Source organism: Stylophora pistillata, chromosome 10, assembly GCF_964205215.1.
Source record: "Stylophora pistillata chromosome 10, jaStyPist1.2, whole genome shotgun sequence".
Classification (NCBI taxonomy): domain Eukaryota; kingdom Metazoa; phylum Cnidaria; class Anthozoa; order Scleractinia; family Pocilloporidae; genus Stylophora; species Stylophora pistillata.
This window is the reverse complement of record NC_142528.1, coordinates 5,103,279-5,127,047: the sequence shown is the minus strand read 5'-3', so window position 1 is coordinate 5,127,047 and position 23,769 is coordinate 5,103,279. Positions and strand designations below refer to the sequence as shown.

At 39.6% G+C, this 23,769-nt stretch overlaps 4 protein-coding genes and 1 pseudogene across 8 annotated transcripts in view; 3 read left to right on the top strand and 2 right to left on the bottom strand.

The window, feature by feature from the left end:
- Positions 1-2,072, top strand: part of LOC148721498 (hemagglutinin/amebocyte aggregation factor-like) — a 2,399-nt pseudogene extending 327 nt beyond the window's left edge. Inside the window, exons 2-5 of the transcript XR_015992785.1 lie at positions 245-414; positions 500-596; positions 686-897; positions 1,438-2,072. The product of XR_015992785.1 is annotated as a hemagglutinin/amebocyte aggregation factor-like (transcript). The remainder of the gene's footprint in view (positions 1-244; positions 415-499; positions 597-685; positions 898-1,437) is intronic.
- Positions 1-2,352, top strand: part of LOC111343286 (hemagglutinin/amebocyte aggregation factor) — a 10,438-nt gene extending 8,086 nt beyond the window's left edge. The window contains exon 7 of the transcript XR_015992360.1: positions 2,171-2,352. The gene's annotated coding sequence lies outside the window, so the exon portion shown is untranslated. The remainder of the gene's footprint in view (positions 1-2,170) is intronic.
- Positions 1-10,540, bottom strand: part of LOC148721497 (uncharacterized) — an 80,475-nt gene extending 69,935 nt beyond the window's left edge. Inside the window, exon 1 of the mRNA XM_088735601.1 lies at positions 10,090-10,540. The gene's annotated coding sequence lies outside the window, so the exon portion shown is untranslated. The remainder of the gene's footprint in view (positions 1-10,089) is intronic.
- Positions 4,286-11,087, bottom strand: LOC148721496 (NACHT, LRR and PYD domains-containing protein 12-like). Its single transcript, XM_088735605.1, has 3 exons — positions 10,596-11,087; positions 8,175-8,871; positions 4,286-7,334 (listed from the first exon to the last, which is right to left on the bottom strand). The coding sequence occupies exons 1-3, from the start codon at positions 10,623-10,625 to the stop codon at positions 4,945-4,947; spliced, it is 3,117 nt and encodes a 1,038-aa protein (XP_088591731.1). The 5' UTR covers positions 10,626-11,087; the 3' UTR covers positions 4,286-4,944.
- Positions 11,088-11,226: 139 nt separating this feature from the next.
- LOC148721495 (hemagglutinin/amebocyte aggregation factor-like) lies at positions 11,227-22,282 on the top strand. 4 transcript variants are annotated; one of them, XM_088735611.1, is made up of 6 exons: positions 11,227-11,382; positions 12,028-12,054; positions 14,400-14,601; positions 15,147-15,369; positions 18,933-19,085; positions 19,891-22,282. In XM_088735611.1, the coding sequence occupies exons 3-6, from the start codon at positions 14,406-14,408 to the stop codon at positions 19,943-19,945; spliced, it is 627 nt and encodes a 208-aa protein (XP_088591737.1). In that variant the 5' UTR covers positions 11,227-11,382; positions 12,028-12,054; positions 14,400-14,405; the 3' UTR covers positions 19,946-22,282. The 4 variants fall into 4 exon arrangements, with proteins under 4 accessions (XP_088591737.1, XP_088591736.1, XP_088591734.1 ...); XM_088735610.1 differs by having other exon boundaries at positions 14,397-14,601; XM_088735608.1 differs by having other exon boundaries at positions 11,227-11,430.
- Positions 22,283-23,769: the final 1,487 nt, after the last annotated feature.

Below are 23,769 nucleotides of genomic sequence, written 5' to 3'. Positions count from 1 at the left end.
AACTATGGGGCCGAAGACACTCATGATCAAGTGGGTTTCCAAACTGAATTTATCATTCATTTCAAGGATTGATATCACAATCCACACAGGTGTTGCCAAAGTTCATTTTCGGTTTCTCTGGTAAGTTTTCTCTGCCGAAGACTCAATGCGAGTATTTAGCGAGCTTTTGATCTACTTCATCCTACAGACACCCGATAAAATTATGCATAATACGCTTTTTTTTTAGATTGCTATGGCTGACCAGAGGTTTGTCAAGTTGCTGTTATCGTGCTCCTAATTTTTCCTGCCAATGTGGCATCGTGGAGGCGGAGGCGCCGCCGCCGCCCTGTCTGTCGGTTCACAAAAACCCACAGGCGCCAGATGGGTTAACGGCTGGCAACGAAATTTCGATTTCGAATGTAACCAAAACGGTTGGCAGATTTAATTTCAAATGTTTTACGATCCTTTCCCTATGAAATATCTAGTTAGTATTATTCGAAATACTTTGAAAATTTTGCAGTTTTGTACTTGTGAACATGAAATCGTTCATTGTATCTGTGTCATCCTTTTCCGGCTCAGCACATGCTGCATACCTCTGTGACTCTTTTATCCTTTCTGTTTGTTTTTATAAGATCAGAACTAAAAATAACTGATTGAGGACAATTAATCAAAGCCTATTTCGTTGGTCTTTTAGGAAGATCCGTGAAACTCTGGAAAAGGTATACACCGCAACTGCAAACAAGACCATATCCACAGTTTTAAGTGTAAAGTTGGTCCCGACCCGAGCTACAGGGGCGATGACTGCGCCCGGGAACATTACGAGAACAGCTACGATAAACCGGTGGTCTTCAAGTGTCCTCACAATGGCTTTATAACAGGAATCCGCAGTGAATACAACACTCATCACAAAGATAGTAGGTGAGTCACTCAACGATTTCGGGCACTTACTGGCTTCTCGACTAAATCAATCAAATAGTAGAAATCACAAGGGATTTTTTTTTTTAATGGTAAACACAAAATAATAACTATCAAATTGCCTGAAGAACGGGAAAACGTAAGTGACCAGTGTTACCAGTTGTACTCTTAACATATTCAGAGGTTGACACAAGTGTTCCATTCAATCACAAGCGAAACAAGCCAAATGGCTGCGATCCCGGATCGACATCCGTTAAACAACAAGTTCGGCGACGAAAGCTGGCGCGCGTGGTAAATACCCAGCTTAAGGTATGCGCGTATATTTGTTTGCGATGTCATTCTCTAACACAAGACTGCACGTTTTACAAACAATCAACAAAAAATGCCGAGCAGCGTATGAAGCGGGGCGAGAAAATGGCCATTTCATCCCAGAATAGAATATTGAGGATATATCGACCCCTGACAGTACAGATAAAGTTAAGCTTTAAAATTTAACTTTCATTCTAACTAAGAATCGTACTGATCCGACCCACGTATCTCTAGGTTCGGCTTCCGCTGTTGTCATACTGATAGATACAGGCCAAACAAATGCAAGATAACTCCACTGCAAAACAACTGGGACCAGAAACTAAAGTACAAAGTTCCGCGCAACTATCCCCTGGTGGGAGCCTTCAATGATCATGATAAGTAACATTCTGAAGTTTACACTGACTAGAAAATAACGACCTTGCAATGACCACGAGTGCAGCATAAAGCCACAGGTTTTACTTGCGTTTGAATCATCAGTTGAAGCCACAAATTATTTTTGGTGAATATTTTCAGGTATGCTTTTGGAAAAAACGTCGAAAGATTCATTTTTGGAAGTCAGTGCAAACTTAGCTAGATATGGGAAAACATTTTTTCGGCTGGCCACAACTCTACAGCCTCGGATTTTTAAACTGAGAAAGCGATGGATTACCTCGCTATCACAACCAAAGGAAGAAATTTTTCTTGTCTTAAAATTTCGAACATTTTAATTCATACATCCACTAAATGCTTCATCAGCGTAATTTCTTCATTAACTGAAGAAGCTTAGTATTGCAAATGAAGCATTCTGCATATTTGATCAGGTGTAAAAGCGCTTCAAAGGACTTGAAATATATTAATGACATATCTTACCATTTATATATTTTCAGGGATCGTCGCTGGCAGTTCAGAAAGTGCCGATAAAGACTGCAAGAATGAGCGATTGACACTAAGTGGAAACATTTAACAAAGGGCGCTAAAATCAGATTAGGTTTGCAAGTTTTGAGAATAAAAAATTAAGAGAAGGGATAATTATTACAGTAACTCTTATTTAAGCTGACACAGTACGAGCTCAAGACAGTTAATTAAAGTGCAACAAAGGGAACAGAATATAGATGTTTTGGTATTAATCTCACTGTATGCTTGGGGATCAACCTCATTCCCAGGGCCTTTTCCCTTAGTTGGGGGTGGAGTTGGGGGTGGGGAGGGAAAAAGCCCTGGGAACGAGGTTGCTTGGGGATGAGATAAAAAAAATGCTTGGTTTAAGTAAACGCTGGTCTCGTTTCCTTTTCTTTTACTCCAAATCGAGTAAGAAGATAAATAAAATAGTCGAGAAGTGCTGAAGAAGTATCCGGAGAAGAAGTAAAATTTCCTCCTCTCTATAAAGAGATAGGAGCAAGCGATTACAGTCTCTAGAAGCAATATCAATTTCCGAGAAATATGAAAACTGTTTGATATTAGATGGATGGTCTGCTAGAGAAGTGCTATGAACTAGGATCTCGGTCTCGAGATAAATTCGATTGAAGGCTTTTGACTTCAGCAATGAAGTGACAAATCTAAGGAAATGAAAAAAAGCGATCTACGAAAACGTTTTGGCTGAACATTCCGGGTCTCACAGGGGACATAGATCAAAAACTCAATTAAAGTCAGCATTTTGTCTCTATTATATCTAAAGGTTTCTATAAGCGAGTGGAAGCCACGAAAACCCTTGTTCCCTTCGTTTTTTTATTCGTGAGGACATGAAAGTCATACAAGCTTTAGAGATGCGACTGAACGGAACAAACAGACAAACAAACAAACAAAGTGCTATTCCTCACCCCTTCATTTTAATCCTCTCCGTCCTCAATCTATGCAGAATCGAGACAATAAAGAAAAGAATTCCGTAAAAAGGCGACTTTCATGCCTAAGCCATAACTAGCTTTTTCTTTCAGATAGAAGTTTTCTTTAGGCAATACCATCCATAGTTCTTATCATTCTAAAAACTGAAACAAATGAGTCGATGAAATGTAAAAAGAATGAGTGAGGGAAAGGCCAGGAGAGATACAGATAGTACACTTAAGCTTTCGAAACAGATATCAACACAGAAACACTGATGTTCTTCTCAAGTGTTGGACCGGGACAGATTTGTCCGATTCTTGGTCACCAGAGCAGTACAAGAGAGTGTAAATGGGCACAGTTCATGTTCTCACCTGTAAGCTGGATTGTGTAGTAGAAGAGTTCACTTCTGCGGTGTGAAAAAATAAGGTTGCTGGCAATTTGCGGGTGCTATCTATAGTGTAACAAAAGTTTTTTCGTTTAATAAAGGGTTGATAATACTGAAACATAAAGTTGCAATTTGACTCAAAGAAAATTCTAAAATAAGCTAGATTTTTCAAATCTTCCAAACAGTGACAAAAATTTGGTAACGTAATAAGTCTCAAGAGAATTAAATGAAAATTCGCCAGAACGCGAGAGGCTATTACCGTAAATCCCCTAATAATACTCTAATAATGGGGACTTATTGATTTCAGGCACTTTGGGTGGGTGGGGGAGAGGTGGCTTATTAGAGAGGGCGCTTATTGATTCAGCCCGATGTTCACTACCAGGATACAGCAGGATATGATGTACCATATTTATTCAAAAATTGTTCTTATTCTACTTTTTTACTCAAATTTCGTCCTCTTACTGGAGGAAACGGGGGGGTTTTTTAGAGGGGCGTTGCTTATGAGAGGGGGGTTGCTTAATAGAGGATTTACGGTACCTGATAGGCTATACTTATCATATTTGTCAGGTGGGGGGGGGGGGGGGAGAAATGTATATTTGGAATCCAGTGCTTAAATTTGCCTTACTCTGGTAAGCATCAGCTTGCGCGTACAGATGTATAAATGTGGCATTCAAGGAGTTTTTGATGCCTTTGTAACTTCTTTTTTTCCACGGTGACTCACCTCCGAACAGGAGAGCGAATTTAGCTTATTTTATCTATTTCCATCATCCAATGTGACCCTTTGTTTTGTTCTCGCTTTTTTTCTGCAGAGATCTGCAAATGCGTTACAACTTTTTGTTAACCGCTATTGTGAAAGTCTTTATTTCACCTGGACTATTAAACTTTTGTTTTTTTCAATTGGGGTCTTAGGATAATTCCCCGTGTAGTGTATTGCATTACATTGCGTTACATAGCGTTACTACTGTAATGGCATTTCCTATTACTCAATCGCGTTGCAAATCTACTTTCCTAAGTGAAAATATTGTGAAAAATTACGAGATTTGTATGGTAAATGTACTATCTTGATCACTGAATAAAAGACATATGAATTAGAGCTCTTGACCTATGATTACTCTACACCCGTTCCCCATCTGTCTTTTTTAAATTATGTCAACCTATCGAACGAAATTTGAAAGAAACAATTCTTTATAAAACATATAATTATGAGCTAAAAAGATCTACTGCCTTTGCAAGGTGTTTGGAACAAAAATAACCTCAGCACAATTAACGACATTGATTCGAACTTTCATTTTAAAAAAGAAACAGTATTACATGTTTTAATACTGCATTGCTCGTTTGAATTTCGAAAGTCCGTCTTAATTTCCAAATTTTCAGATTTTTGAAAAACACCCACTCCACTGAAATTCCATTTTTGGGGAATGCCTATACATAATGTCGTATAGAATATACTAAATGAATCCAGTGTTATAGGTGACGTAAATCAAAAGGTATATGAAAGGTTATTAAAATTTCCTTTAGATTGTTTGTAAACTCTCTAAGACTACATTTTAAACACCTTCATCTTATAATTTTCTGAAGGCGCGCGGAAACAAATGTTCGGCATTTTCCACCAACAGATCCCTTAGATGCTGATGAAGCAGACGGGAGATCTTATTTCCTTCCAGATTCAGTTTGGTGATTTTACAAGATGCTGTCTTTAATGCTTGGCATAGAATGGGAACACCGGCATCGGTGATCTGATTTCCACTCAGATCAAGTGTGGTGAGTTTACATGTTGGTGTCTGTAATGCTTGACATAGACTGACAACACCGGCATCGGTGATCTGATTTCCACTCAGATCAAGTGTGGTGAGTTTACATGTTGGTGTCTGTAATGCTTGACATAGACTGACAACACAGGCATCGGTGATCTGATTTACACTCAGATCAAGTGTGGTGAGTTTACATGTTGGTGTCTGTAATGCTTGACATAGACTGACAACACCGGCATCGGTGATCTGATTTCCACTCAGATCAAGTGTGGTGAGTTTACATGTTGGTGTCTGTAATGCTTGACATAAACTGACAACACCAGCATCGGTGAAATGAATACTTCTCAGAGACAGGATGGCTATTTCAGTGAGAGGCAGTAGTTTCCTTATGGTGTCGCTACATTCTTGATTCCACCTAACAACTCTGTTGATAGCCAACCTTACAATGGGGCAGTGTTTCTTTGTTAGCGCTCTTAGGATTCGTCTTAATCCAGTTTGTGTAAATAAAGATGTGATAAGAATTAAGGAATTCAACGACAACGGTATACTCGACTTCTGATAAGGAACTGGATTCTTTCCACTGGATTCTTCTCCATTAACTGCACTCAGAACTTCTAACAGAAAAGACAAAGCGATGCAGTCTACATCAGACAAGGAATGAAATACAAGTCCGTCATTATAATCATAAAATTGAATTTGATGTATCTTTACGAAATGTTGTGCAAACTCTAAATCTTGATACTCAGTGAGACATTTCATTCGCAGCAGTTTCCCTGTGTATTTAAACATCAGATTTAGTCCATGAAGCAATTCTGCCATGAAGGCGCTGTCCTTTTGCTTTGATAAAATGCCGGACATAAACTGAAATACCATCTCTGTGACATCTCTTCTTAGGGGAATCTTTTTTTTCTTCACGAACCAACGAGCTGCTAAGTATTCCTGGAGGGTTAGGTGGGTGAAACAAAAATATTTTGTCGTTTCTGAAAAAGATTTCCTAAACTGAGGACCGCAATGGAGAAGACCGCTTGCTCTCAGCCTTTCAATTTCTTCTGAAGTAAACCTTTTCATTTCTTCAACAGTGAAGAGAAACTTTTTTTCTTGGAGGAATTGAGCCGCCAACTGTGATAACTTTTCAAGAGTATCTTCAGGGGAAGTTGAGGCCTTCTTGTGATGTTTTCTTAAAAACATGTTAATCACTTCAAAATAAATGTCACTTGAGTTGACTGGAAGAGCATCAGTGTTCGTAGAGTTCTCCAGAATATACTCAAAGTATGAGCACATCAGAAAACAGAGAACTGGAATGTGGGCAAAGCTGACTAGATTTTCATTCTTTGTAATGTGATCTATCACAGCATTCTTCATTTCTTCGTTTTCTCTAAAATACTTTCCAACATACTCCTTCACCTGCTGCGCGGAAAACCCTGTAATTTCGACGTATCGATCAAAGTTGATTTGACCAATTTCAATTTTGTCGGACTCGTCGGGTCTTGACGTTATCAGAACACTTGAGCCTCTCAAGAGCTTTCCTTTGATTAGCTTGGCACACAGGGCTGCTACTGGCATTTCTTCATGAGGGTTATTTGGGTACTGGTCATCCAAGTCTTTAGCGATGAAATCTTGTTGTGAATACTCATCATACCCATCAATGATAATCAAGACTTCTTCAGGATGATCAACCATGTACTCAAATAAAGTTTCATCGATACTTGAGTGGACATCTAACATTGATGATTGATTAAGGATTTCTCGCAGCGAGACGTGGTCCTTTCCCAGTAAATTCAATTGGCGGAAAGTCAACAGGTATGTGAACTTAAAATTAGGGATGCGAGGACTTGTTTGAGATTGAAACAATTTGTCGTCAGCCCAATCTCGAATCAACTTTTGGCAAAAGAGTGTTTTACCAATCCCTGCCTTCCCGGTGACAAGAACAAATTTGGGATTCGTTTCTTCGTCTGTATTGGTATTAGAAAGAAACATTTCTTGAGGATGTTTTATTGGCTTTCCACTCACATGACCGTACCGGCGGAGGTATTCCTCTCTTTCCGTGTCAAGGTCTTCAACTGGCTTCCGTCCGTGTTGCATGAGAAGACTTGTGAAGATGTCACCCGTTTTCACCCTAGGCTTGGTATGGGTAGTAAGACGTTGAAATTCAGTTTGACTTTTGATTGATGCTTTCAGAGCATTTGTGTACGCCTCTACAGCTAAAAACGGAAAACCGTATCAATAGCATTAGAAATGCTGAAGATGTTATTCATAAACAGATATCGGTATATTTGTTCATGTTATAATCCTGAAATGTCCCAGGACGGATCCAAACCCTGATTTAAGGAGGTAAGAAAGTGAACGTTGCTACTTACTTCATCAATTGAATGTCGTTGTGTGATTTAATTTTTTGAATGCATCATGATTGGAAAGACAGCTATACTAACTTATTAGGAGTGGTCACTGACAACAAACTTAAATGAAAAGAGCAATTGGACAAGGTGCATAGGTCATTTTATTTTCCTACTTCTTTTAAATGATAAAGAAGCATAAGGATTCTTATGGTGAAGTGATCTACACTTCTAGGCTCCAATATATCATATGAAAGATCCAATCAAAATGCATTTATGATAAAGGTTATTGGATAAAAAATCATATCAATATAATCACTCATGAAATCATGTTTGCCTGTTAGCTGTATCAGAAACTTATGTCTATTTTCATAAATTTTTCCGGCTTCCTCACCATTCTCTGTCTCACAAGGACAACGCTGAGGGAGGGGCTAAGTGGGCCACGTAGAGAGATGGGTTAAGTGGGCCACGCAGGGGGAGGGGCTAAGTGGGCCACGCAGAGGGAGGGGCTATGTGGACAACGCAGAGGGAGGGGCTAAGTGGACCACACAGAGGGAAGGGCTAAGTGGGTGTCCTCTTAAATTTATCATGTATTTTTTTTTAAAAAAAGGTCATGAATTGGAACGGGTTTCCTTGACTTTGTGTTCATGATACTGCAAAGTAGTGGTCTGCGGAGCTACGATAGAAACAAGTTACCTCAATAATTACCTTCAGGTCCTATTTTCTTTACACTCTTGTCATCTAGTTTACCAATTTTTTCTTGGATTTCATCCAATCTTTCCTTGATGCTTCTCTCATCCATCACCCACTCTTTAAGAAGCTCTTTGTAGTGTTCTACGAAATCAGGGTCGATGCATTCCTTTTTCAGATCATCAATTGCACTTTGGTAACCTGCCCCTCCCAGTCTCACCAGTGCATCTTGGATGTCCTGCCAGTACTGATTGAATGTTATTTCATCAACTGAAGCCTCGCTTGCATGACCATAAACGGTGTTTCTGTAGCTCTTGATGCGTACAATATCTGCCTCAGGGGTTGTGTCCGCTGCAGGAGGAAGTGTATCCCAGCCGGTAAGTGGTGGAACAAGACCACAAATATTTCTCAGCAGAACCGTAAGAAGCGTGATGTCAAAGTCTCTTGATGAGACTAAGGATTTGATGGCAGGATACAGTTTGCCCCACTGGGAAGGATTAATGATTTTCTTCGTCCGGAGTGACTTTAGAGCAGAATGAATTGAAGGACTAAACAAAACCTTGTCCAGGTTTCCTGGTGGACGCTTCTTGTCAAAAGTCTCTCTCAGGACATGTGATCCGACATCTACCAGCAGTCTGCATAACCGGGCGTAATTAGTTGTCTCTTTTGTGGAATGAAACGATGGTGCCGGTGCAGAAGCCATGCAGAATCGTTCCTATAATGATGAAAGATATATATCCGTCGCATCACTAACAACCTTTAAAGTAGCTAGGAATCAGAAGTAAACAAATTCTATTTTGTATAAAGAACGGGCTTGCCACTACAGTCTAAATATTCTAATCTTGAGCGAGTTCCATGATTTTTTTTTTTGTGTCAGGAGTTTTTGCAATAAGCGACTAGCTTTCTGTCTGAATTAAATAAAGATTAAATTAAAGCGCTTCTTAACTTGCAATGCAGTCTGTTTTCGTTTCCCTCCTTTTTCGCAATGAACGAGAAGCGTGCACTGGGCTAGAACAAGGCCGACGTTGGGTCTGAAAGGCAGCCTGAGTTTGGATGACTCCCACTAAGCAATTTCACCTATGGTATAGGTTGAAACGAAATGGAAAAGAATGCTTCGCAGACTATGCAAGTCTTAACCTGTTAATAGTGAACTCCCTCGACTGTTTGTGTTTGGTCTACAGAACTCTTTTGTGGAAAGCGCGAGGCAAGTGCGAAGGGCGAGACATGCTCCTGAAGACCGACAAATCATGAATACATTTATGTCCGATCGTGTTTACACGTAAGTCTACGGTCTCAAGTTTCCTTGCTCTTCTCGATTAAGGCAGAAAAAAATCTGATTGGTTAAAAAAACATTGGTCGAAAAGTGTTGAAGGCATATATCGAATCTATATTTCGTGTCCGGTATCTAACCAAAGCAAAATTGTGAGATGAATATAACAACAGAAGCTCACTGTTTCGATGATAACGGCACCACGCGTTAAGATCTTGAATATTTATAAGTTCTCCATTCTTGAAATTAATCAAACGTGGGAAATTAATAATACTCGACGAAATCAAGCGATTGCCTTCGTTTAAGCGATTGCGTTCGTTTACTTTCGACACAGTAGTTCAGTCTTGAAAGTTAGTGTTTAGTTATTGCTAAATATAGGCCTAGGTGTTGCATGCAGTTTCGACTTGACGCAACAGCCATTGCGGGTCATCCTCGGTGTAAAAACCTGACGAGGTTTTCTTTGTTTCATGAGGTATTGTTTTGCTGTACGCTATTGCTTATAATGTTTTTTTGTCTTTGTTTTAAGTCACTCGTGAGCTTCACAGGTTTTTACACCGAGGATGAGTAGCCATTGCGTTGCTTATAATCGCTATAGTTTTTCGACTTTACAAACCGATCGAACTTCCGAAATAATTTGCTAGTTGAGAAACAATTACGACTTACCTCAAATTACTGACAGCCACACCGCGAGCTCGTCAGGCGTTGGCTGAGCTATTTTCTCAGTATATGTTCCGCAAAAAAATGTAACCTCTCCAGAATCGATGCCAAAGAACACAGTGACCATCAACTGAGATGCATGTTAGGTTTTAAAGGTCCACCCTTCATGCCAGAAACAGATCAATCGGTCGCTCACCGATATAACAAACAAAGTCTTTCAGGTGTGGTTGAGTGACCTTTTCAGTCGGCCACCGCTTTCAAATGCTGTCATTCATGCTAATGACTCAGCACATTATTTAACGAAACGACTATAAATAGTTAGAAAGAATGCATATTCTTTATCACAAGTTGAACAAACAGTACCGCGAGGTAATGCGCTGGTTCCAAACTTAAATTCTGGTACAAATCTTTGCTTTTACTTATTGCTCTGTTAAGTATCATGAGATAAACGTCACTCGCCTTTAAAGATCGTGATTAAGTGTTATTCTAATAGAGCGTGAATTAGGCCTTACATTCCCATGGAGCATCTTGTGTCGAATCATGATTTATGCCCGTAGTAGACGACGAAGTCGCTTTCGCTGTCAAGCGCTGTTAGGGAGCCACGACGACGGCGACGGCAACGAAAACGTCGTGTCGAAATCTAATTTTTCGTTTTTGTAACTCTTTCGAGGTTATTCCGATGTGTTTCACTTGGAAAATGCTGGCGAACTATTCAGGGACTATATCACTACGAACGGCGTTAAAGTAAGGAGAAAGAAAGAAAAATTAACCGTCATGCGCTCACGTTCTCGAAAAAACCTAAAGTTTGGTTGTTTCACGTTGTTAACCGACAGCTTTAGCAACGAGAGCGGCAACGGCAACGAGAACGGCAGAAAACAATAGGCCTTATGAGCAAAAACAATCGCCCTGCACGTGTATTTAACATTTTGGTACATTTCTTTGCCGTTCTCGGCAAAACAACAACGTGAAATAACCAAATTTTAGGTTTTCTCGAGAACGTGTGCGCATGACGGTTAATTTTTCTTTCTTTCTCCTTACTTTAACGCCGTTCGTAGTGATATAGTCCCTTAATAGTTCGCCAGCATTTTCCAAGTGAAACATATCGGAATATTCTCGAAAGAGTTACAAAAACGAAAAGTTAGGTTTCGACACTACGTTTTCGTTGCCGTCGCCGTCGTCGTTGCTAAAGCTCCCTTTTGTCACGCGACATCGACACGCGACATCGACACGCGAGATTGTCAAGCAAGATCGCGCCAGCGCACAACTCATGACGATCGTGAATAACCGTAAAGAAAAACAGTATTTCTTTCTTTCAAACCTCATTCAGCTTTTCAAACAATATTCATGGTAACCTTAAGTCTACGTGCACATTCTGACGTATAAATGATTAGTTTGTGGGGCGGGAAATTATCTTAGTTTGTAGCGATCGGTCGCTGACATAAGAAGAGTTGATTAGGTACAAGGAAAGCTTTTATCCCGAAATAAACTTACTTATGTAGAAACAGGTTCGGTTTTTCGAATTATTCCAACCGTATTATGCATACTGGAGCCAGTGGTTCAAGAAACCATGTGGGGGTAGGGGAGGGGGAGTGAATGGTCTGTGACGTTACTACTTTGTCAATCTTTTCCGCATCAATGATTCAGCGACTCGAGACTGATGCAATCTGGCAATGGCATCGCCATTTATGTTCTAGAATAATTCAACGTACGTGACTTTCATTAGTCGATACTACTGCATTTACCGTGATTAATGTTATAATTCATACCGTTTTTTTTTTACACGTGCTCGGTGTTAACAAAGCTTTTATTTTTAAAGTAATGACCTCGAGTACGACACAAACTTGTTAAAAACATGTAACACAAAGACTTCCAACATACATAAATTAAAGTGGGCTGATTTCCTTCGAAGAAAGTGTTAGTGACTCTTCTTCTGTCTTTAACCAGGGATTTTGCATACAGCTGTTTATCGATGTAAGTACCTTTTTCCGATATGTTTCATTGCTTTTTTTCAACAAGCTTCGAGAGCATTCGAAGACATTTTGTCGAAAAATTTGCATCTTCATCTTCAGAGGAAATTAAATGATTTAGAAAAAGTACAATTTAACTTACCCATGGAGATTTAAGGAAAATGTTCAGTTCTAGCTAGTCTAACGCCATCGTATTGCTTATTTTCCGTTATTCTGCTGGAAACTTTAGTGACAGATTTTAGCGATTCTCGTAGAACATTCCTAACAGAATTGGTATGATATAACTAAAGGGGTTCAGAAAACGGGCTAAAAAATTGAATATTGCACTTAGAGACTTTTTACTGAATCCCTTCGTTTAATTTGTCAAAATGAACAGGGTTTTTTTTCCACCCAAATAAGGGCATAAGTTGCGTCGCCGATAAAAAAGGGAGTTTTAGCAACGACGACGGCGACGGCAACGAGAACTGCAGAAAACAATAGTCCCTGAATAGTTCGCCAGCATTTTCCAAGTGAAACACATCGGAATAACCTCGAAAGAGTTACATAAACGAAAAGCTAGATTTCGACACGACGTTTTCGTTGCCGTTGCCGTCGCCGTCGTCGTTGCTAAAGCTCCCTAAAACTTATGCGTAGAACGTATTTACCGCTGACCATATCAACAAACCGCCTGATTTATCGACTAAAAGGTAGGCTCCCTCGCAGCCGGATTTAGTCTCGTCCCGCAACGCTCCACCCCACAAACGGTTGCTTCCCGGTTAGGTCAATTGGTTAGAGCGCCGGATTGTGTTGTGCGGGAGGTCGAGGGTTCGAGCCCCGGCAGGACCAATACTCATGGTATTAAAATAAGTGAGGAGAATTTGCTACCTTTCTATAATATTAAGAAATGGATAGATATTCTAGTCTTCTCGGATAAGGACGAATAAACCGTAGGCCCCGTCTCCTGCAGGGTTAGGGGTAGGAGACGTTAATTTCCCACGCACGAGATTACTGTGTGTTGGATGTCCTCCCCTGGGTGGGATGGGAGGGAAGGTGAGATTATTACATGGACTGAAGCGGCTGTCAGAGGCGCCTGATAATGCTGACGTCCGATCTCAACCTTATCACTGTAACTAGACACGTTTGTTGTTTAGAGTGCTTAAGACTTTCTTTCTTTCTTTCATTGGAACAACATTCCTTTCCCTTTGTTGTCTTTGCACCAATGAGATCACTGACATCGTTTCTTATGTGACCAATCAGAGCACAAGAGATTGTAATCAGTATCGTTTTTCCCGCGTTTTCAAATTCTGATTTGATCGTAGTTTCTTGATGGAGGAAACGCCGAAGATGGCTTTGCAAAGTGATCGTTGCTTTATTTGTTGCACTTCAGTTGAGAAAAGAGAAAAAATTTATGTTTTGGAAAAACTTCTTTGATTTTCCGGCGATTATTAGTTCCTGTCTGGATGTGAACGTAAAATGCTATTTAGCGACCAGCGAGTTGTCAGTTTGTAAAGCTTGCTACCGACGATTGATCAAGTTCAAAAAGGCTTCTGATCATCTTGAAGAACTCGAAGATGAATTGAAGGGAATTTTAAATTTAATTTTAATTTATAAGATTCGCCGACAGGCGGGGACACCGCAACAGCTTGCGCCAATTACTGCGGGCCCAGTAAACCCACCCATCCCACCCCAGGGGAGGACATCCATCACACAGTAATCTCGTGTGTGGGAAATTAACGTCTCCTACCCTCAATCCTGCAGGAGACGGGACCTCCATTTATTCGTCCCTATCCGAGAAGACTAGAATATCTAACCATTTCTTGATGTTATAGAAAGGTAGCAAATTCTTCTCAATTATTTTAAGACCTTGAGTGTTGGTCCGGCCGGGGCTCGAACCCTCGACTTTGTTAGCTTTTTAAATTACCGTTATCAGTACGCAGATAAAACTGCTTCAGTGAAGCCTCTCTTTTTAAATTGCATTACCTCTGTTTCCTCTTTTACCTACTCGCTCAAAAATTGTTCCGTTTATGGAGGATCTTGCTGTGAGTTACTGTGAGTTACTCGAGTTCTTTTTACCAGCATTCCGTTAAGTTTAAGAAAAAAATAAAAACGCTATTGACCATCCTAGGTCGGTTCGTATTGGGAAACAACTGTTCCCTCTGTCTTGAGTACCGTCCTCGGCCTAAGGCCTCGAGCGTTATCCAAGACCTCGGGCCCAGTTTTTCGCAGTACGTACCTCCCGGCTGGTGAACAACATATATGTGTCAAGTGATCAATCTCAACGTAAAGTGTTCAATTCAAAACTCCTTAAAAGTTTTTTTTTATTTACATGGGTTTAAATCCTTGTTTAACCTTTTTTCTTTAATTCAGTAGATCGTCATGGCAATAAAGATTACTGCTAAACTATTATTATTGTTGATGGCCTCTGATGTGCTTCTTATTTCCTTTACCGATTCTAAGCCGTGGTGGTCCAGAAGGCGCCGATGTAAATCGTCCAAGCCATCGATACGTGGTGTCTATTGGGTCAATTCTTGGCGACAGGACTTCTCGGTCTCTACTGTTCACTGCAGAAATGGTAAGGCGTTACTTATATTGTCTGTTTCTGTGATAATTAGAAGCGATTTTGCAAAACTAGTCAAAATCTACTACAGAAAATTCCTATTCTCATAGCAAGTAAACGATCAATCTACAACACCTCCGCTCCTACGTGTGCCGGCAAACTTATGCATATTGGGGCGAACACCCAATGAGCATGGCGAGACTCTTCTAATTTTTCACTTAAAGTTACACCCGCGTACATTTTACAACTGAAAACCACGAAAAAAAAAAAAAGAAAGAAATCATACAAAAAGTAAAACAAAGGGTGGAAAATAAAGCGCCGGAAAATAGTCAAATGTTTTGGTTCTTTGGTACATTTCTAGACACATTTAACACGTTAGGGGAATAGCTAAAAACTCAAAGTATTTGTCTGTGAGATCTAGCGGTAGAGAAAAACGATATAAGTCCCAAATCAATCAGAATGCAGGGAAGTGAAAATGGTTTAAAAAAAATACACGTTTTGCCTAGTTCTCACTTAAATTGAAAATTAGCACTTGAAAATAGAATTTGCTTTCTTTTAAGATCGCTCTCTGGTAAAATGGCTCAGTCAACATCGAACTTGCAAGAAAGATCGCATCTACTCTTTTGCATGTAGATACGGTCCCTACCCCTATCGCAGAAGAGATTGTGTAGGTAAAGACCATTACGTCAACAACTTTGACAAACCAGTGAAACTTAAGTGCAAACACAATGGCTTTATTACTGGCGTTGGAAGTGTGTACAGTCATTGGCACGGAGATCGCAGGTGATTTTATCTCTTATTAGGAAACTTCATAACAACTTGTAAAGAATTAAATTTCATTTGACCTGCTGAATTGCAGAAAAGAAGCCTACAAGAAAAATTCAGGTCTCAACGAGATTCGAACCCATGCCGCTCAAATACTTGTGTTGGCGTTAAAAACTGAACTATGAAGTCATACATTGGGAGCGCGGAAAATTTTAGAGTGATTCTTTGACCATTTATGTTTTTACCGTCTTTTTAACTGTTTGATGAATCAATAGAAGTACTATTTTGTCATAAATTAGCATCGGGTAATTACACGAATTCGAGTGCAATTGGCACAATTGGTGTAATAAGTACGAGTAAATTTTTCAAGGACAACAAAACTGCACGAGCCTAATTTGCGCGAGTGCTGTTTGAAGTCTTTGAAGAATTTACAAGTCTGCCTGTGCTTTAATTTAGCCGAGCTCTCAGTGTCTTCTGTTCTCATTTGCCGTTTCCATCTCTTGAAGTTGTTTGGGCAGTTCAAAACGCTTTTAAGATTACATGCTGATAGCTGATTAACAGAGCAATGTTCAGACTCACTCCGTATCAAGAAAAGCTGATCAAATTCAAAGACAATACCTTTTGTTTAGTGTCTCAAATATGGCCATAGAAGGATATTTTAAAACAACAGCTTTAGAGCCGAACAATGACTTATTAATTCACGAGGGAAATTCAAACTCGCTACCATTACAATAGCGAAACTTACGAGGCAAATTCGAACATAGCCGATTACTGCACAAGCACGAAATTTGAATATTTGGCGAAGGCGCGTTTATGTCAAATCTTACCCTGGGGAGGAGGAGGGAGTTACTTTTCGTTCAAGGTCACTTGCTACTCAGGGAGGGTTGGTCAAGACACAGAATGACGCAACTGAGAGACTGTCAAAGAGTGGTGAAACCAAATGAAATTTGAATCAGTGTGAATGGTCACGAATGAAACTTGTTTGAATTAAACTCATTCCGTGAAACTGACCGGCAGCCCGGTTCCACATCTCACAATGTTAAGCCGCAGCAACAAGAGCGATTTTTTGCTTATCATATCACATACGCTAAGAAATTTAAAATTAAAACTACATATTATAACACTAAAGCTGTTTTCCGTGAATGCCGTGCGTTAGACTTAAACAGAGACAGAGACTCTGTGTTCCTTATATCGCGTGGTAGACTGTTCCATAATGTGGCGCCATTGTAGCTAAAGCTTTTTCTGTAATAATTAGTGCGCCACGTAAACTTTGAATATAGATACCTTGGAGCTAGCCCGTGCAGACATCTAAACATCACGGTGGCTTTATGGATTTCCTGCTGGTGTGCAAGATTTTTCCACCCTAAAAAACTCGAGTAGCTCAGTTGCATCAGCATCATGTTAGAGAATGTCAACACACGGGCTGCTCTATTCTGCAATTTCTGTAGTTTGTCTCGTAGCGTTTTCCCACAGCTACCCCAAACAATGCGATGGTGATGCAATTTTTTCTAAATTTGTCGCGTCGCCAGCGCGAAGTGCAAATCAGCCGTGTAGCCACCCTCGCGCAACTGCTGCGATGGCGACAGCTACTACATCGCTGAAAAAATCGCGAGAAGTTCAACGAGTTGAACTTTTCGTGACAAAATCACAGACTTTGTCACCCGTGTAGCCGTGGTGACGAAGTTTTTCATCCTCTGGGAAAAAGAGCAAACAAAAAACAAAAACCGAGATGAATTTTGAATTCTTGAAGAGATGAATAACTGAATGCCACTGAAGGTTTTATGTGCCATGAAGATGGCATCTGATTTTCCAAACGGCAAAATTTGTCTTCACTCTCCTGATCTCAAACGACATTTTCCACCGACAATCTTTATTACTTATAAAGATTGTCACCCAGAATTCAGTGACATATCGTGGACTTTTATTGAGATACTGGCGCTAAATTTAACAGCTAATTAGAAAATGATTATCAAACAATAAAGGAAAAGGGCTGAAAATGTCGAGGAAGGCTTACGTTCTATTCGTTTACGGATAAACTACCTTTCAAATGCTAAGTTTACCATATGGCTTTAGAGAAGAAAGTTTAATTGAACAGTGTATCATTCTCACTTTGCTCTTGCGCTTTCAGAAGAGGTCGCAAATTTGCCTTGAAAATGTTAGCATTCTGCTTGTATAAGAAGTCGATCTCAGCGCACTTTCAGGCGTAATTTATCTTCATTCAATTGCTAGATTTCTCTTTTACCACACGGTTATTTTTATTTGACATTCTAGAAAGCATTATAGAAATTTTCAAGGGATTTCAAACTTTGGAAGTAGTCGCAAAACGCAAATTTTGTCCTTCGGAGTCTCCCACGAGAATACAAGTGACCTATTTTAAACTTCCCGCGAGAATATCAATATATGCTAAGCTCCGCCTCCGCAAACAATCGCGTACACGCCGCCTAATTAGTATTGAAATTGAGGCGGTAACTTGACAATGCTTAAAAACCTATAAAAGCTTTTAAGATATGATCCGTGCAAACATATTCAACAATCGTTCTCGAATGCATGTCGGAACATGGGTGCACGTTACTCGCATTTACTCCTATCGATGTTAAAATACGCCAACACATTGGTTTCGACGACGAAGAATTTTGAAAGGGAACTAAAAGAGAAACCATCTAATTACGCGCGGCCGCTTCATAAGAAACGATTAAGACAATAGATGGTTATTTTCTCACCTCCCTGATAAGAATGATCTAATGACAAGTCTCAAGCGATCTACTAAAAGCAATCGCTTTGTTTAAGTTATCCATGAATGAACACAAGACACAAAATGATGGTAACTACAGAAACGTCCGGGTGTAGTGACGACTGATACTCGCTTAGTAATGTTGTCGAAATTTGAGGTCAAGTCCGTCAGCGGTGGGAGTTTTCTAACTCATTTTCAACACAATCGAGAACAGAGTTGTACACTGGCACAAACACAGCCATCTCTTAGAGAGGTTTCTGAGGCCGAAATAAGGCGTCTTCGGGAAGAGAACAACAATTTGAGAATCCAGTACAGCTCCATCGCAACTCAGCTGAATGAAGTCCAAGCTCAGCTTTTTCCTCTCGTCCTCTTGCCGAGTATAGTTCGTGAATGTTTTAACCACAAAGCATCCTTATCGTGTTAATAAATTTATAATTAACTGGTTCGCTGATTAAAAAAAATATACTGAGACACCATGCATAGTGAAGGAGGGCATTTTCTCCCTTGGGTACCCCTGTGCGAACAGCACCCTCATGAGCGACTTTCCTAACCTCTCTCCCCTGGTGCCGCTAATTCTACACACCGACAATTTTGCGAAGATTTGAAATTAATCTTCGCCAAGTCTCGGCACAATTCCCTCAGCACAACAAACAACAAAAGGCTTTTGTTTGAACTTGTGAAGTCGAATTTAATCCACAACAATGGCCCATTTCTTGTAAGAATGAACTTTTGAGTCACATCCAGATCCCTCAAGACTGAAAAACAAAAGAATCTCAGATTTTCCAAGCTTCAACACGGAAGAGTGCTTTTATTCTCTCTCTCTGACTACAGCTTTTTCTTCCTTTTTTAGGTTTAAATTCCTTTGTTGTCGCGTGAAAGGGTTCGTTACTCATTCGTGCAAGAAAACATCGTATCGAAATAAGTGGGGAAAGGATCTCAACTTCGTGGTCCCTCCTGGTTACTTTTTGGTTGGAGTTTACAGTATACATAACAACTACCACGAGTAAGAAATTCTTCTCAATTGATTTAGATATAACACATTGATGTTTAATATACTATATAACTGACTATAAATGAGTTTAGTAGAGGTTCATCCAAAGGGTGGCTTTTTCCAGCTTTGGGAAGCGCACTGAAGCCATCACCACTAACTCATTCTTGCTTCCCCTCAATTTTCAAGGCTTAGGGCATGCCTCAAATGCTGGAAACATAAGACAACTGAGCCCTGCTCGGAAAGCAGTACTGATACTATATATTTGGCTTTCTAATGACCGGAAAACTCCGAGGTTTTGTCAAATAAAAACCATTGTGAGGAACTTTTGGTGAACTACATACCAATACTGAAGAGTAAATGTAACTGTGAAATAGTAGAAAAGAAGATTAACAGAAATTTTAAATTAATTCGAATAATTGAAAGAGGATGACAGAATCGTAATGGAGTGAAATCACGGTCTGCCATCAGTGCCATCAATGAGAATTCCCTCTTCAAAATTGAAAAATAGCGCGTGTTGAAAATAGCGAACACAGCTGGGTCGAAAATTACATGAAAAATATGGGAAAGTTTTATTTCTACAGACCTCTTATCCTAATAGAGGGTCTCCATTGGTCCTAATAGCCCAGTTTCAAAATCGTAAAATTCAACATTCAGCAAAAGATCTTAACTTTAGGCTCAGGAGGAAAAAACACTCCTTTAACCTATACTGTTTTACGATTAGTTTTAAAATGACATGGGACAATTCAAAATTTATTCAAGCCTAGCAAAAGAGTGTTCAGGGTTTTGTGTAAAAGCATTACTTTTCATTATATTTTAGGGATCGTCGCTGGAAATTTGACATTTGTAAATTCCGCAAGGACCGGAGAAAATAACTGAGAACAGATGCATGACAGCTGTTAAAACAGTCGTTTTAGCAGAAGCTAAAAGAGTTTTTTAACTCTACCACAAAGTTAGCTATTAGCAATAGAGGTTAAGGTTCCAATGTCCCGAAAATGAGAGGAAGACATTTAAAGAAAACTCGGATGAGTAGCTTTCTCGCGCATATGGAATAATAATAAAGCTTTTCATAGTGATGTTGCTTGTTCTTTGCACTCTTTAAAAGTTAAGCTAAGAGAATGCTGTAGACTTCTTTAGTCAAATATCGATGTGCAAAACTTTTCTATTTGAAAATAACCTCGTTGAAATGCACTTTTTGGGTAAAAGTGAATGCAGGATTAAATGGGGACAAAAACTAAAATTTCCAATTCGTTTCTAGAAGGATTTCTACGCGGAATCTTCACATTTAATACTTGTGGCGACATTTGTAGACACTTTTTCCTTGTCCAATAATAATAATAATAATAATAATGATGTGAAGCCCAACCTCTTTATAAGTCACCTGATGCTGAGGCATACTGGGATGTACCAGTATATGCCGATCATACATACGTACAATCTAATCGTGTGGATGCACGTTTCATCGACCACAAAAACAAGAAAGTACTTATGGTGGAAATGAGCTGCCCTTGGATCAACAACAGAGACAAGAAAGACAAAGAAAAGACCAAGAAGTATGGAGCACTCAGACTTGAGCTGACAAAACAACACCCAGGATACAAGATCTCACAAGTAAACGTCATTATAGATGTACTTGGAGGATGGTCTACAGCCATGGAAACTAAAATGAAGGGCTTCTTTGGTACAAGATACAAAGAAGTATTTCTGAAAATGCAGAAAGCTGTATTAAGTAGCACTCTGAACATTGCAAGAACATTTAAACTGGTTACAGCGTAAGAATTTTAATGACATTACGATTTGGTTTTTATGCACAGGATTTTATGGACATTTTAAGTTAAGGATATTTTAAGAACCGAACAGTAAATCATGAACATTTAAAAAAAAAAAAAAAAAACATCTTAGTATTGGGCCAATTGACACTTTTATCGTTTTATATTGATCAGTTATATTTAAGTAGTATTAGATATTATCATAGTTAACAGTCCTGTCATGCAGATAGGTTACGAATTTTCGCCCTATCTTGCTTAGCTCACTAGCATCCAAACGTGTATACTGCATAATATACGTTAACTGAGGCTCTCCCTTAGGGGCTTTTCAGCCACAATGTAGACTAACTAACTAAGAGCTTAAAAATCCCCACTGGCAGGAGGCAGACCAGTGGGCTATTCACAGAGCGCAGCCGAGGAGTTGAACCAGGGGCAACCAAGAACAAATCCAGTGAGTGGCAGGGTGGAGGACTTGAACCCAGGACACCGCATTACAAGTCCAGCACCTTAACCACTCGGCCACGCCGCCTCCAATCTATGATTAACGCAGAGATTCAAAATGCCATTCAAGACAGCGTTGTAGAAAGAAAAAGTAATATTTTGGTGGGATTTCATGCTTCCCGTTCAAGCAATCATTTCTTAGAAAAAAGGAACCTTATAGAAAATTTCTAATCTAAAACTATCACCAAAATCCTGATCATGACATTGCTGTAATTCCAGTCGAAAAAAAACATCTGGGCCTGTTGGTACTAGGAAAAATTATTCGACTTCTCAAAGTCCTCTAGTTTACCACCTCATACATGACACGTGTCACATATCCTTAGCTGATCTAATAATCATTCGCCTACAGGGCGGGTCTTGCTTGTGAATTCGTTAAAGAACCAGCAAGCTTAGCATCCTTTTTTCAGTTTATTTGTAGTGATATGACATAGTTTTAAAAGATGCTGTGCATAATGTCCGCAAGATTTTGCCGAGTCGCCTCAACACCCACCGTTTCCTTCTTTCAGAGCATTTATACTAATGTAAATACTGAGTTCTGATTGGATTTTTTTACTCGTGTTCGTCAGCCCATAGTTAGAGTAAGAGTGCTTCTCGATTTGATGTCATAAACCCAAATCCAAAGTTATAACAGCGACCAATTAGAGGAAAGGCAAATGTCCTCAAGAACCAATAAGAACTCAAAGTAAAACCAAGCAAACTGCCCAAAGCGCAGGAAAACACGAATGATGAAGTCGAGTTTGGCTTTAGTCAGTTGCTGACTGATTAGTTGGGAGAGTGGGGCGAGTTTTCTGGACCAATCATAGAGCGAAGTGAAGCAAAAGCAACGCAAGCTCGCACTGCTTTCGTTGTCCAAATGAAAATCGCTCTAGTAGGAGACCACTACTTTCTATCAGGATGAGTTTTGTATTAACACTTCAGGAATAAATCATTTGCACGCAACAGAAATTAGGTGTTGAGCTCTCTACTGATCTCGGTCTGTAAATCTTGAGCACCTCGTCTAATACCGTATTCTTCATCCTGTTTTCGAGTCGAGCGACTTTCTTTGACCTTACGCGTCTCTGCTTCTCAAAAAAAAGTACGATTAATGAAGGTATAGAATTAAAGGCACACTTTGATTTCAGCTTTCAACATAATGCTCCAAATCCAAACAATCATTGTCAACGGTGCTTATCGCCACATTATCGAGCTTAACCGATTAAAATTCCAGAAAAACAATTTGCATAACTAATCGATTTCTTTTTATTCAAAGCCACGCGCAAAACGTGACTTGAAGAGTAATTGGGGCATAAAGTTAGGCAATCGGCACGATTTACAGTGACAGGAAGCTGACTGGGGCACGCATGGAAATGGGGGAAACAATCTTCTCGCGACAATCTTCAGGGTCCACATCCTATCCGAAAACCAGTGAACAGAAAGTTTACTTCAAGGACGGCTTGAGTTGTTCGAACAGTTGGAAGCTCTTTAGGCTCAGTGAACGGAAACCTAGACATGACAAAGAGCATGCACATTGGTTAGCAGTGACGGTGTCATGTTATAAGCTTAGGGATGAGTCCTCCCTCTCTCCTTAGCCGACCTGTCCAACATGATTTCTTTTGAAAAGCACACAGTTAAAGCGGTTGAATTGAAATGATAAAAATTTTGTTTTGAAAAAGTGATCCAACCTAGTTAGATGAACCCTGCGAGGCTAATTATTGGGAATCAATTAATCGATTGGGTGCATCTATTCGATCTTATTTTCCTGAACCCCATCAAAATACACTTGAATAAGCCAAGCTTACAGAAAAAATTGTAGTGATAGATGCGAACTGTTTGGGGCTAACAAAAGGCTTTGACCTGATCAAAATATATTTGTTATGAGAAGAAAATACAAAAGAAAACAAGGGGATTACAGCTGGCTGGTGTCGATGGATTTAGAAAGGTGTCTTGAGGCTTATTATGGACAATGTATGCTTTGTGGCAGATTTAATGAAAGCTTACATTCCACGTTACTTAGAGAGAATTAGTTTAAATTCATATTACCGAAGAATTACGGGAGAGAGTTCACTGAGAGCAATTGAAATGTTGATATATCGTTCTTTTAGGGAAAAACCACAAGTGATAAACACAGGAGGAATGCAGGGATCCAGAGGATCGGAACTCATGAAAATCAAGTCACGCGCACATTTTTTCTGTATGTCATGCTGCTTTTCTTACAACTGTTCTGTGGTTTCTTTAACAAAGAATATCAGTGAACCAATGAAACACCAACTTAATCGTAAGATTTTAAAATATAAACGTGACAGCCTTCGGCATTCAAAAGCGCAAAAATTCTTAGTCCAGTGCCTTGATGCAGTATTTGCCTTCTAACTCTAAAGTCAAGTCTTGTTTTAGGAAAATTATGAGGATGCAAACTTAAAGAAAATTTCAAATTTTGTCAGTAAAACCCTCATGTC

What these genes read in the sequence shown, in the direction of transcription:
- LOC148721495 (XM_088735608.1), top strand. An exon ending in GCATACAGCTGTTTATCGAT is followed by an intron (nt 12,055 to 14,399) that starts GTAAGTACCTTT and finishes TTAATTCAGTAG; the next exon opens with ATCGTCATGGCAATAAAGAT. An exon ending in ATACATAACAACTACCACGA is followed by an intron (nt 19,086 to 19,890) that starts GTAAGAAATTCT and finishes ATTATATTTTAG; the next exon opens with GGATCGTCGCTGGAAATTTG.
- LOC148721496 (XM_088735605.1), bottom strand. Translation starts at nt 10,625, where the DNA reads ATGATTCGACACAAGATGCTCCATGGGAAT. An exon ending in ACAAGATGCTCCATGGGAAT is followed by an intron (nt 8,872 to 10,595) that starts GTAAGGCCTAAT and finishes TCATCATTATAG; the next exon opens with GAACGATTCTGCATGGCTTC. An exon ending in AAAGAAAATAGGACCTGAAG is followed by an intron (nt 7,335 to 8,174) that starts GTAATTATTGAG and finishes TTCCGTTTTTAG; the next exon opens with CTGTAGAGGCGTACACAAAT.